Raw genomic sequence first — 14,808 nt, forward strand, 5'->3', positions numbered from 1 at the left:
TGTAAAGGTATATACTGAAAATAGGATTATTATAATGATTTATTTGATTTACAGTTAATTTTAGCTTTGCTGGAGGGGAAGCACACTACCTGTGCTTTGGAGGCTGGGTGTGTGTTGAAGTTTTGGGTTAAGGGGGGTGGTGCACATAACATAAGTCTTCCCTGAAATGTTTCACAAGACAGATGAACCTCAGCATATTTTAAGTTACCAAGAATCTTTTGTCTGTTTTAGGTGTTTCTTAAGTCTGGAAGGACACATTCTGGTAGGCCAGTTCATGTTATTCTGTGGGAAAGCAGGCTGCAGCTGTCAACAGAGACACATTGTTGTGTGAGAGAAGAATATATCCATGGTTTGGTGCGTCTGTACAGATCATGATGTGAAGCACAGCAGGTTGTCTAAGCAAGTGTCCAGGTATGTGGTGTAAATTGAATTTATATTGTCAATGAATAAATAGATATTTAATGTTTTTTTTTTATGATTAAAATTCAGCCATGAACTTTAAAAAAACCTAAAAATAAAACCTTTTGACTGTAAATTTTTACTTTTTTATCTATTGGTTTGGTAATGTTTTATTGATTGATGCATGTTATTTATTTGTTTTGAGTTTATTAGATACTTTTTTGAGTTTTATTTGAAATTTCTATTCTGTTTCAAATAAATGCTGCTAAACTTTCTATTTATTTATATGATTCAAAATAAAAAATAAAAAAATTAAGCAGAACAAAATTTCAACAATGATAAAAATGAGAAATGTTAGTTAAGCACCAAAACCAGAATATTAGAATGATTTCTGAGGGATCATGTGACACTGGAGTAATGGCTGGTAAAAATATAGTTTAAAAAAATTAATTCAGAATATTTTAAATCTTAATATTTCACAATATGTGTCACAGTATTTTTAATCAGCCTTTTTGAGCAGAAAAGACTTTCAAAAACATTTAAAAATCTTTTTTTTTTTTAACAATGGGAACTGAAAAAGTTGAAAATGGGGAAAATATGAAGCTATTTAATATTGTACAATTTCCTTACAAAATGATATACATTCAAAACAGTGAATTAAAAAAATATTTAGCATTATTTTTCACTTTTTTAGGGTGATATTTTGAACATATTATTTGTTTTATTCTGCCTAATAACTCATATTTTTTTCATTATATCAGTTGTATTTGTTAGAAATGCACACCCACTATGGATTTTTCCATTGAAAGCTCTTGACAATCCAGTCTACAGGTTAAGTAAATGTTTGTGAATATTCTGTAGGTTCAGCCTTATGTATTTCTGACGTGTTAAGTTAGGTATTAAGTTAGCCATTTTAAAGTGACTAAATAAAATATGAATTGAGTTGTACCAGGAAGCGGATGTGTTGAAACTTCATGAAATTAATTGCGTTACCTGTTTCAGTCTTTTGTTTGGGATTCACGTCATGGCCAGTGTATTGACTGGCCTAATCACTACAGGGGTGTGACAATCACTGCAGTTATATCTTGGAAAGTTTTTTACTTATTACTTTGATACCTTTGGCACTGTTTTAAAGTGGGTTTCATTTCTGCATCTTTTAGAGTGATGGCAACCAACCAATTGAGTAGATGGGGTTTTGGATTCTGGAGCCGTCTGGATTATGTGTTTTTCCTAGCCCTGCTCCTGCTGTGCCTTCCAGGCGAGTTCTGGTGTTTATATAACTGTGATCATTATACAGCTCTATTTAATTTTAGGGATTGTCCTCCTGTTTGCTCACCTATTATGCCACATTTGAGTTTACAGAATAAAGGTAGACGATGAAAATATTACGTCTATTTGCACAATGGCTTGTGTAACATTTTTGGAGATCCAGAGGTCTTCAATATCCTGTACTCTGCACCTGGACATATACTGAAAGATTGCTATTGAAAATACTTATTTGTTGCATTTATCTAACTTTTTTAATGTTTTTTAATGTAATGTTTTTTAATGTATCTAATTTATCTAATTTTAGGTATCAAATTATGCAATCAGTTATGTGATAAACTACAAAAATGTCACAAGTTTGTGTAAAACCTGATGATCATGCGATTTTGTTTTGTCTCCGTGGAAGAAATGGGACCTTTAATACAACATTTCTTCACATGATCAATGTCACAAATCTGTCCAGTGACCTAGAAATAGAGCAGAATCATATTAATAAGAATATTTCTAATTCATTGTTGCATTTTTTTTTAATTCTAACATTAAAAACTTTATTTCCAGGTTAACTCAGGTATATATTAACTTATTTGCCCATATTCGTTGTATTTAGGCCCAAAAAGACCAAAAAAGTTGGGACACTGTACAAATTGTGAATAAAAACAGAATGCAATGATGTGGAAGTTTCAAATTTCAATATTTTTTTCAGAATACAACATAGATGACATATCAAATGTTTAAACTAAGAAAATGTATAATTTTAAGGGAAAAATAAGTTGATTTTAAATTTCATGGCATCAACACAACTCAAAAATGTTGGGACAAGGCCATGTTTACTGTTGCATATAGGCTTCTTTTTTGACCTATAGAGTTTTAGCCGGCAATGGCGAATGGCATGGTGGATTGTGTTCACCGACAATGTTTTCTTGAAGTATTCCTGAGCCCATGTAATGATTTCCATTACAGTAGCATTCCTGTATGTGATTTTGTGCCATCTAAGGGCTGAAGATCACGGGCATCCAGTATGGTTTTCTGGCCTTGACCCTTACGCACAGAGATTGTTCCAGATTCTCTGAATCTTTGGATGATATTATGCACTGTAGATGATGATAACTTCCAGCTCTTTGCAATTTTTCTCTGAGAAACTGCTTTATGATATTGCTCCACTATTTTTCGCTGCAGCATTGGGGGAATTGGTGATCCTCTGCCCATCTTGACTTCTGAGAGACACTGCCACTCTGAGAGGCTCATTTTATACTTAATCATGTTGCCAATTGACCTAATAATTAGCAAACTGGTCCTCCAGCTGTTCCTTATATGTACATTTAACTTCTCTGGCCTCTTATTGCTACCTCTCCCAACCTTTTTTGGAATGTGTAGCTCTCATGAAATCCAAAATGAGCCAATATTTGGCATGACATTTCAAAATGTCTCACTTACAACATTTGATATGTTATCTATATTCTATTGTGAATGAAATATAAGTTTATAAGATTTGAAAATTATTCCATTCCTTTTTTTACTCACAATTTGAACAGTGTCCCAACTTTTTTGGAATCGGGTTTGTATATGAGCAGTAAATGTGTATTTGTATGCATTTCTCTCCTAGCATAAAGAGGAACATCTCAGTATTATTTTAATAGGAGTGTATCTGAGTCATAGAAAACATGGGCTGTGATTACTTTGAAACACAATAGCTTCACTGAATCGACCATACAAATACAGCGCAGTCAACCAGCTGGACATGTTTTAGTCTGCCACAAAACAAAAGCCATTATCTACTTACGTTTATGAATCAGCTAAATGGGTAGACGAAAAGAAATGGATAAAGAGTATCCACTCATTACAAAAACAACTACGACATGAAGTGAAAACATAAAGGCTGATAATGCTTACCAGAGAGACAGATATTTGATAGACAAAATAATTAAGTTTCCAAAAGCTGTGTATTTATTTCTTTATTTAAAATGCCACAAATATTGAATAGATAGCGATCAACTTATGTTGTGTCTAAATTCTTATAACACGATGCATTTTCTAATGATACATTTGTTGTAATTGAATCTTTTCTGTATTTTTTCCTGCAGCAAAATCAAGCACAAATGCCACAACAGTTGGGTTTTCAGCCATCACAACACCTACAGGACCCCCAAATTCAACCACAACTAACATTACCACAATGCATTCATCTACAACCGAAGGTCACAGTAGCTCATCAACAGTGCCATTAACAACGAGCCATGTTACTGTGCAAAATACAGCAGCAATGGTGGAAACCACAGCTACATCTTCTAACACAAGCACAACGATCGCAACAACAACATTCACGACGGAATTCCATAGCACTGATAATCGAACTCTGGAAACCACACCGTACACATCCACTGAAAACAAGACTTCGTTTGAAACAACCACAAGCTTCACATCAACCGAAAACAAGACTTCTTTTGAAACAACCACAAGCTTCACATCAACCGAAAACAAGAATTCTTTTGAAACAACCCCAAGCTTCACATCCACTGAAAACACAACTTCTTTTGAAACAAGTGCCAACTTCACAGCATTTACAGCAGCGGTAAGTACTACAAATACACCATCATTAGCACCACAGTTCCATTTACATCCTACACTGTTAAAAAAATGGAGGAAAAAAAAACTGCAGCTGGAATTTTACCATAAAACATATGGCAGCTAAATTGTAGGTTTTTACGGTTTTAACTTAAATTTATAATTTCATTAACTTTAATAATGTTAATACACCAACATTTTGAAGTACTGAAATCAGTTTTGTACCTTTGTAATACACTGATAACCACCAAATGCAGATGAGAGAGTCACATGATGAACTAAAGCCCATCACAAGTAGCTTTTAAATAATAACATATATAGAAAGTGCACAGGGTCATTCACACAAACACTAAACACCATCATGGTAACACACAATTAACTTAAATGCAATAAACATTTATTAAACAAAATTAGGTGTAACACACAACCCTAATAAACAAAACAGATCAGAAAAAAATAAGAAGAAAGAGTTATTTAAAAAAAAACGTTACAATTTATGTTCACTTCTAAAAACGGTATACTACCGTAAAATTACATGTAATGACCAATACAGTTTTTCACCGTATATAATAGGGAATTTACTGTTATTCATTTAACAGATTTTACTATAGCACTTTTTACAGTCTTTTACTGTAAAATTCATGGTTGTTTTTTACAATGTACAGCATGTTGTCAGGCACCATATTAGTAGACTCATTACCAATATCATCTTCAGACCGAACCATCATCCTCTGGCAATATAACTGAATCAACACCACTACTGACAACCGTTAACCAAACATTAACACCATCTGGTAAGACATACAGTATAAAGATCTGTCTCTGTGTGTATTAAACCATGGTTTACACTTTTCCTGTTAAATTAATTTCTCTATTTCAGTCCCCTTTAATTAATACTCTTTTTTATTATTTAACATTCAGTCATTCTTGTGTTTCGAAATCATTTCTCAAAGCTTTTATGATAGATACAGTGCATAACTGACTCTTTTGTTATTTAATAGTTTTTTACTGGATGACTATATCCTATGAGGTAATAGTAGGACAGCAAAGTGAACAAACTCTCAAAAGAATGGTAAGTTCAGGACTGATACTGATAATCAGTTTAATTTTATTTAATTGTATTTCTTATATAATAAACATGTATTGCTACTGTGAATAATATTGAAAACATATATTAATATTTAATTTAATTAGAATTGTATTATTACTGTCAGTTATATCAGAGTTCAAACCGGAAGGACATGTAAAACATAATAATCCAATTATCTGTCAATCTTTTAAATGCAGTAATATCACAGCTGTCTGCAATGTGTGTGTGTGTGTGTGTTTCAGTTTGAGTGGTTTTTCATGGGCAACTTAGACGCATGTGCAGTTTCCAGTGATAGCCCCCTATCGGTGATGTCACAGTCAAGAGACACCAAATTTCTCAACAGGTTTTATGATGTGCTCACCAGGTGCTGTAAACTGTAGTGACCGTAGTGATTATTACATACATGAATGTTCATAGTTGAGGCCTTTTTTACATATTAGCACTTTAAAACCTAATAATATCTGTGCTTTGGAAAGTTGTGTAGTAAATGAACCTTGCCTTTTGTCTTTTCTGCAGTTCAGCTGCAGAGAAAACGGGCCTCTTTGAGGTAAGTACAGATTCGGGAGTCATGGAAAGCAGCACATAAGATATAAGATTTAAAAAGACAAAATAAAAATATGTTTTTATTTTACAACTTTAGGCAATGGAGTTCACATGTGAACCAAAAAATATTACAAAGTTAGTATCAATTGCTGCGCTAACCCTTTTTTAAACATATTGAAGCAATACACTAAGTGCTTGTACTTCAATACACTTCTCTTACACGATCCTGGTGCCTTCTGACAGGAACGCACAATGCAATATTCTTCTGAAGCTGAGTGCACCTGTCAGTGTTTGCTGCATTCGAGACGTGATGAGACTGACAGTGGAAAGTTTTGTTGTGGTGGGACAAATAGAACGAGTGGGTTAGTGAATCCTTCCTTTCTAAAATTAATTTATTAATAATAATGATTATTATACATTGAACATTTTGGCTTAGAATGTGTTAATATTTCATTTTGTTTAATATAGAGCTTAAAAATAATATCTTTTTTTTTTTTAATTTAGACACAAGCTGCAATGTCCATTAATATAGAAAGATTCCTTTTTTATTTTTTTTTTATTTTGTTTAAGCTTTGCATATTTTGCAGTAAAATACAAAATTGTACTATTTTAAATATTATATAGCCTTTCTAAAAGATGTGTTTGATTTGGATGGATATGTTTTTTTCACAGGTGTGTGTGTGGATGACATAACACAGTTCTTAGCTGGACAATATGACAAATGCAATGAGACAGTCAAAGTGACTGAAGATGTATGTAGTGCGAAACCACAGAACATCTCATGGTAAGTTTAGACTTAAACTGGAAAAAGATGGTACCATGTACCATGCTTAAATTATTGCTATTTGAGTATGGTACAGCCTAAAATCATATTGTTTTCGGTCTCATTTCTTGTTTTTATTTTTGTAGTGGAAACAGTACAAATGTGATTTTTCCGTTGGATACTGGTGTTCAGGAGATCTGTCCTACTATCCCACGTAAGGCTTCTTTTATCATCTTTAATAAACCTTCTGTGTGCTTTAGATTCAATATATTTAATTGCTCAGAACATACAATGCTAATAAACAACTACACATTTACGATCTTTGTGCCATTATGTTTTATCATAATCTTTTGTTTTTCCCTAAAGCACTGCCAACATGTAATTGTTCCTCACACTGCAATAACTCAGGTAAGCCAAGTTTATCACATAAAGAGTCTGCAAATGCACAATAAAATGCTTTAAATATAAATCAGATCAAATGTTGTATTTACATGTCCTCCTCTATTTTAGATTTCTACTATTACCATTTTAACATTGCTTCGTCCACTGAAAATGTATTCGTGGAATACACGTATCCTAACTACTGGAAAGAACAGTACATAAGTATCAAGGTTGTTTTTAAAGTCAAGTCGCTGGATGGCTATTCATAATTTACATACTGATTTGTAATAGTTTTATTGATCGCTAAATTGCTTTTTGTTATTTTTATTTTCCGGCAGGTTTATCAGTTGTTGAATCACTCGGCATGCAGCAACACTGCGTGAGTTATGACCATTTTTACGGTGTCTTTTTACTTTCAAATACAAAATATACATTTATTTGCCAAAGCAGTTCATGGTGCAGCTATTGTGGTCTTCGTTGCTGATATCGAACCCATGATACTCATGATCTACTATTATGATAAATACTATGATAAAACCATAATGCATTTTTAACACTCCTCTTTTACTTCTGCATTTCAGATCTGCATGTAACAGTGTGCACACTTTCAGAAATCACATTCAGGTAAGTTATCATGAAAGTAAGATGTCTTTTGGTCGATGAATGGTACGGATCTCTAATTTGCAATTTGGACCTCTGCAGGATGTAGGTGTGAATGATTGCATAGAAAGGTATGTTGAGTCTCACTGCAGCAGGATTTTATGGTAAAGTTTGTTCTACAGTTGATGGGTGGTTAATGTACTGCTCCTTCTTCTCTGGGCCAAGCACTTGTCAAGTTATAGTGAAACTCGACCGAGCAATGGACCTGTGTGATGTTCACACAGCTGTAGAGGCCATCTTCGAACCTCAGAAAAACTTCACCTTCGACGGAGTTGTGAGCAGAGTAGGTATGTGTCTTTTGTAAACATAGCTCATATATCAAATTACTTTCTGAAAATATATCTGATGACATACTTGTGATTATTTTCAGCTATCTGCTCTTACTCTTTGGATCCTTTAAGAGATTATTTAATATGGAAGCCTTCTTTGAGTTCACATTTCAGTTCTGAAGACTTCTGTATGGAGTCGAAGACAGAAAGCCTGTTGACAGATTACTGGTTGGTAAAGTTCAGTGTTTTCTTTGCCAACCGTGTGTCATATATGTCAGTAGATGTATGTATGCTGTTTGTATTTATCAGCAATATTCATCTGCCACAAACACAAACAGTATACAGTATATGTACTGAAGGTGTACAGTATATACATAGTCCTAAAATCTTTAACACACACACATACACACACATTGCAGTTATTGTTCTATGGGTTAATTCCATAAACGTAATGTTTTCTATGCTGTACGAACTGTATAATGTTTTTTGCATATTTAGCATATTTGCATAAAACTTTCTGCATATTTAGATTTAAAGAATAAAAAAAAAGAACTTCATTCTCTATGATTTATAAGATTGTTTCTTAATGGGGACCAAAAATGTCCCCACAAGGTATTACTATCCTTGTGGTCCCCATAACAAAGGGAATACCAGTACAAACACACACACACACACACACACACACACACATTTTATACTTTACAAATCATATATTTTATTGCAGTAGACCTAAACTCGGCCCTCACATTAAACGTTGTGCATTTTTAGAAAACAAAAATAAACAAAAAAACACAATTTAGTATGTTTTTTAAGCCTTTTGAGTTATGGAAAGTGGAAGTGTCCTCATAAAACACTTTCACATTGTAATACCTGTGTCGTACAAATTTGTGTCCTCATAAACCACATAGACATGCACATACACACGCACGTGTATATGCGTTTTCTTTACAACACTTTTAATTTCGTATGTTTACAGCTCAATAGGTTTGGTAGAACGTATGGAGACTTGGAGTATAGTCATTCCCCTGAATGGCAGCTGTAATTTTTCTACACCCACGTTCCAAACCATTACCCCAACGTCTCCATCCTTCACAAGTACCTCGCTCTCGAGCACAACCACCATCAGTACTACAGTCTCCACAACAGAGTCCAACGCTGTGAATGGAACAACTTCACCTGCTAATGTAACCGCCTCAGGTAATTAAATACTGTACAACCAGGATGTGTGAGGGCACATTTAACCCCAAATCTTTAGAACAATAATAATTATAAAAAGAATAATGTTAAAATGCAGTAAAATGCATTCATACAATTTAGTTTGGAGACCAATCCTCACTATTAACTGCAACTTTTGCTTGAATTAACTACTAATATTCTGCTTATTAATAGTTAATAAAGTAGTTGTTAAGTTTAGGTATAGGGTTAAGGGATCTAAAATACAGTCATGCAGAATAAGGCATTAATAAGTGATTTATAAGTACTAATAAACAGTCACTATTTGTAGTAATATGCATGCTAATAAGCTAAATAAACTTGTTAAGTAAGAATTGGTCTTTAAAATGTTGCCTTGTTTAATCAAATTTTTTGTTCGAAAAACTGAAGCCTATTTTGGGACCAAAAAGTTTTTTGTATTTTTTATATTGTGATTTTTTTTTTTTATGACAGTTAGGCCAATAAAAAATGCAGTACAATTTGTTTTAAATAAGCTTAAATTAAAGGCAATGCAATAAACAGCAACATGATAAACGAATATTATTAAAAAAAAATTCTTGCATTACAATACTGTCAGTGACTTTTTTTGCAAAACAGTAATGAAAATTGATAATAACGTCCTAGGTTTAATTTTATAATATTCTTTTTCATTCCTGATTTTTGGGGGTAAAATGTGACATGTTCTTGACCGGTTTAATGAGATTCACCTTGTTACTGTCACAAATTAGGTTTAATTATTAATGCTGTTTATATGATGAAAAGACAAAGAAGTGTTCAAAAATTTATCGGGAATCAATTCATTTTGACTTCTTTTTTATTGTCTAGTGTCTACGACCACGTCTGGGGCATTAGATGCCAAAGAACTGTTGAAGTTGAGTGAAAAAGCCTCGTCTTTAAACGCCACGGAGCTGGAGAAGATCATATCACAGCTGGAGTCACTCCTCTCTGTGCCCAACGTCAGCCTGGATCTGGGAAACACCTCCATCAATATTATCAACAACCTCCTCCATGTTCCTGTAGATGTAATGACTCCGTTCTCAAAGAGGTGAGACACACTCATCTATGACCAGATTTATTATTATTTTGTCCCATTTATTATGACATAATAGTAAAACAATTGAGTCAAGCCTTAAAAAGGCCAACGCAGAAAGTACATTAACCTAAATTAAGCTATAACTGTACATAAGATTCTGTAAATAATATAATCTGAAATACTGTACACAGTCAAGGTGTTTGTCTCTGGTTACTAGGGCCATTGGGATTGTGGACACAGTGGGTCTTAAACTGGTTGCATCAGGGACGAGTCAGTCAATACTTTCACAAGCACTGGCTCTGACAGTGAAGAAAGTCGATGGGACCAACTTTCAGGAGACGTCCTTCTCGTTAATCGAAACATCTAATGTGCAGGTAACATTTCCATCATTAATTCTGATTCAACTTAATTCATCATTTTACAGATTATATATAATGGAAATGCTGCAGCTTGGTAGCTAATGTAGAATAAGAGAATAAAAATAGAGGTACATTATTTTTTTTATATGTAGGCTGGCCTTATACTGGTTTGATTGTCATGAAATTATTAGTAAAAATAATTATTAAATTTAATTTAATTAAACTAATATTTTGAGTATCTCAGAGTAGCCTTTGCCAGGTTAACTGCTTTCATTTTAAGCATTTTTGACAATGATCAGTTTTATACCACTTTATATAATTATCATGGCTGAACACAGTACGCCACGCGAATGAAGTGATGAAACTGTACAATGATTAGGGTTTTATGGGTCAAAGCACTTAATTTGGTGTTTGCTGTGTTTGGCATCTCAGATTCAAGGTTACCCCAGCCTGGAGATTGAAAACATCATGGTTCAGGTTCGGTCCACTCTTCTGGCTTCAATCTTCCTCCCAGCATCCCTCACACAGAACCTCACGGCAGAACAGCAGCGGCTCGCATCCAGAGTCCAGTTCAGCTTCTTCCAGAAGAGCACCTTCTTCCAGGTCTGAGACAGAGCAATGCTTTTGAATCAAATTTATTGGCTTTGACTGCCATTATGCAGATGACTGCGGCATATTTGAAAACTGCTGAATGGTGTAGTGTGAACTGAACCTAGTCCTGATATTATTTGGCTAGCTCTGTATTGCTGCAGTTGTGCTAAATGCTTTAGTTTAATTCATGTGAACTTGATCAGAGCCACAGGTTTCTCTGAATGCTTTTTATATATTTCTTTGTAGGACAAAAATTTGGGTGAAAGTAAACTAAACAGCGGGATTGTGGGTTGCAGCGTGGGTAACCTGAGCATCTCTGGTCTACAGAAGGAAGTGCTGATAACCCTGCGAAACACAGAGACCATTCCGGTCAATATAAATAACATTAGTATCCCAACAAATAAAAGATACAATGCTGCTTTCTTCTCTTACTCCCTTTGAATTCCTCCACAGGCTAACTATAAAGCTTCCTGTGTATTCTGGGACTTTGGATTAAATGGTATATGTTCTTTTTTTTTTAAATATTCACTTCTTTACCAAATAGACAGTCTTACTGAATAGACGATTTTGGTGTTGAATCGTGTGTTTTAACCATTGGTTATTGGTTCACAGGTGGATCGGGTGGCTGGAATCGTTCTGGATGCCGTGTGCTGAATTCTTCTGCTGAAGAAACCCAGTGCGCCTGTAATCACCTTACCAGCTTTGGTATTCTGCTAGTAAGTCACAGCATAAAGAATATAAATGACCTGACATATCCTTGCTTAATATTATATTTCCATATTTAGAGGTTATTTAGAATTGTGTTTTGCCTGACAGGACATTTCCAAGACTCCCATCTCTGGACTGCATGCTGAAATCCTGACATACATTACGTACATAGGATGTGGCATCTCCGCTATTTTCCTCTCCGTCACCCTTCTCACATATTTGGCCTTTGAGTATGGATCCCCCCGACCATTGGAGACTTACTATTTACCTTTGATTCAATTTAATCAATCTGTCTATATAATACTTTTTTTTTTGTCTCATGATAGTAAACTGCGCAAAGACATCCCATCTAAAATCCTAATTCAGCTGTGTTTGGCCTTGCTGCTGCTAAACCTGGTGTTCCTATTGGACTCCTGGCTGGCTCTGTACCCAGATGCTGTGGGTCTTTGCATCTCCACTGCTTTTTTCCTGCATTATTTCCTCCTGGCATCCTTTACGTGGATGGCACTGGAGGCCTTCCACATGTATCTGGCCCTGGTCAAGGTGTTCAACACCTACATCTCCCGCTTTATGGTCAAGATAGGACTTGCTGGATGGGGTAGGTGACTGATTTGTTACTTACATTTTAGGTCATGTTTTGTCTTTGAAGGCTGCTTTGTTGAAATGGTTTAGTCTTTCTGAAAGCAGATGAGCTCAAAATATTTTGTTTCTTTAAAGGCATTCCTCTCGTCGTAGTAATAATTGTCATAGCCGTTAACAAAGACAACTATGGCCTTGTGACATACGGGAAATTTGGAAACGGAGCGACTGATGATTTGTGAGTCACCCCAATCCCAATTTTTTTCTCAGCACTACATTCATATAAAATAGATTTAAAAAACTATATTCCATGTAAATTATATTAAATATTAAAATTATTTGTAACATTTTAATGTCAAGTTAAACTCTGAATATGAATGAGGAAACATTACAGATTTCTTTTAATGCTCTTTTTGTACATTTTGTTTTCTCTCTACAGTTGCTGGATAAAAAACGACATTGTCTTCTATGTTGCTGTGGTGGCGTACTTCTGTCTCGTCTTCCTGCTGAACTTCATCATGTTTATCGTGGTGATGGTCCAGCTGTGTCGCGTTAAGCAGCAGAACCCTCACAACGTGCAGAATCGCAGCAGCTGGCAGGAGCTGCGCAGTGTAGCTGGACTCTCCATGCTTCTGGGCCTCACCTGGGGCTTCGCTTTCTTCGCCTGGGGTCCTGTTAACCTGGCCTTCATGTACCTGTTTGCTATTTTTAACACTTTACAAGGTGGGTCCCAATTTGCAAACATGCCCTACTGTTCTTGAAAGGCTAAATTGATCCCTATTTTCCTAAAAAAATGTCTCTGGTATTATTGTGCACTTGAGAATTATTATAAAGAAAAGTAAAAAGTCTATTTAAATAATCTTATATCAAAATATAATAACTTTCTCCACTTAACTTTTCAGCTAGGGGCTTTCAAACCGGTGTGTCTGAATAGGTTACTTTGGAAAAAAAATATATATATATATATATATATATTTTACAAATTATATTATTTAGGAATGTCAAAGATAACTGTAAACTCATTGTGCAACTGTATTTATTGTGAAATACCAATACAAATAATTATCTTAATTGCCTGAAAATTTAGTCTCTAGCACAAGTGGACATAAAAAATATATAAATTATAAAATTAAAATACAAAATATAAAAATATATAAATATTAAATTTTTAAGTGAATGTAATTCATTATTAATTTATTTAATAAATTGAACATTAATTTGATACATTTTTAATTAGCACATTTCATTTATTTGACTTTGGGTGACACATACTGTATTAGGGTTTATTTTTAGTGTTCTGATGGAATGTTGATGCTAGATTGTACCTGTCCCCTCGCAGGATTCTTCATCTTTGTGTTCCATTGTGCCATGAAAGAAAACGTCAGACAACAGTGGAGGACATACCTGTGTTGTGGCAACCTGAGACTGGCAGAAAACTCAGGTAAGAGGCCTTTAGAAGTTCATGCAAATGTCTGCCATGCTTTTATGCAGAGTGTTTATCTAATTACCGCCCTTCTATCTTTTACACAACAGAATGGAGTCGCACAGCAACTCAAGAGAATGACAAAGCCTCCAAGAAAAGAATGTTTTCAATCCGCTCGACGAATTCTAACAATTCTCGTTCATCTTTCCTGAACCGTGACAGCTTGGCATCTGATATGCCCATGGATGTTGGTGAGTATTATGTGCTAGACGGACGGAGTGTGTTAATCATCTTTCCGCATGTTTAATACCTGAAAATTCCTAGTTGAAACAGCAGGTGATGCTAACTTTTATTTAAATGGTAGTACAAGAAATGTTGTATTTCTACATTGGCCAGATTAATTCTGTTGTGAAAGAAGTGCATAAATTAAGCTGTTTGTCTGTGATTGCAGGAAATCCAGTGGATGACAGGATAATAACTGCAGCAGAAAAGACCAGCTCAGGTTCTGACGTGGTAATGAACGAGGTCAAAGGTCATATTGAATAAACTGATCACAGCCGGAATGAGTGTATGTGCATGTACAGTATGCATGTACGATGTTTTAATGAGTCACTATATTTCACTGGTATTTTACATTTACATAAAGTATTGCATGTTGTATATTCAACATAAATATTCCTTAATTAAATAAAATATATCAAAAGAAGTTGTAGAGTGCCTGGTTGATAATTTCACAAAGTCTTTTTTCACAAACACACTTGTGCATTCAGTCTACGACATACTGTAATCACAACAAATGATGGTGAATAGTATTTTCAATATTTATGAATTATTAAGAAAGTTCTGAAGGCCCCAATGTTGCTTTACAAAAGCACATTCTCCAATCTGATTGGTTCCCTGCTACCACAGTTTCCATGAAAAAGATTTCAGATCTGCCCACAGTTTCCACAAAAATGTTAAGCAGCATAGC

The 14,808-nt window shown here is 34.5% G+C and overlaps 1 protein-coding gene across 1 annotated transcript; it reads left to right on the top strand.

The window, feature by feature from the left end:
* Positions 1-3,754: 3,754 nt before the first annotated feature.
* Positions 3,755-14,455, top strand: LOC113054824 (adhesion G-protein coupled receptor G2-like). Its single transcript, XM_026220624.1, has 30 exons — positions 3,755-4,234; positions 4,943-5,021; positions 5,229-5,299; positions 5,560-5,681; positions 5,834-5,864; positions 5,958-5,995; positions 6,104-6,222; positions 6,533-6,644; positions 6,770-6,837; positions 6,990-7,031; positions 7,134-7,234; positions 7,343-7,383; positions 7,586-7,628; positions 7,707-7,735; positions 7,830-7,951; positions 8,035-8,161; positions 8,910-9,130; positions 9,971-10,190; positions 10,396-10,552; positions 10,970-11,140; positions 11,375-11,497; positions 11,582-11,627; positions 11,741-11,844; positions 11,945-12,066; positions 12,163-12,434; positions 12,554-12,653; positions 12,855-13,138; positions 13,755-13,856; positions 13,949-14,089; positions 14,290-14,455. Exons 1-30 carry the CDS (start codon positions 3,839-3,841, stop codon positions 14,382-14,384), a joined length of 3,699 nt encoding a protein of 1,232 aa, XP_026076409.1. The 5' UTR covers positions 3,755-3,838; the 3' UTR covers positions 14,385-14,455.
* Positions 14,456-14,808: the final 353 nt, after the last annotated feature.

Source organism: Carassius auratus, chromosome 35 (genome assembly GCF_003368295.1).
Source record: "Carassius auratus strain Wakin chromosome 35, ASM336829v1, whole genome shotgun sequence".
In the NCBI taxonomy this organism is placed as follows: domain Eukaryota; kingdom Metazoa; phylum Chordata; class Actinopteri; order Cypriniformes; family Cyprinidae; genus Carassius; species Carassius auratus.

Excerpts from the sequence above, each read along its gene's own strand:
- LOC113054824 (XM_026220624.1), top strand. The coding sequence starts at position 3,839 with ATGCATTCATCTACAACCGAAGGTCACAGTAGCTCATCAACAGTGCCA. Across the intron at positions 5,682-5,833 it reads TTTTATGATGTGCTCACCAG|TTCAGCTGCAGAGAAAACGG; the intron begins GTGCTGTAAACT and ends TCTTTTCTGCAG. Across the intron at positions 8,162-8,909 it reads AGCCTGTTGACAGATTACTG|CTCAATAGGTTTGGTAGAAC; the intron begins GTTGGTAAAGTT and ends GTATGTTTACAG.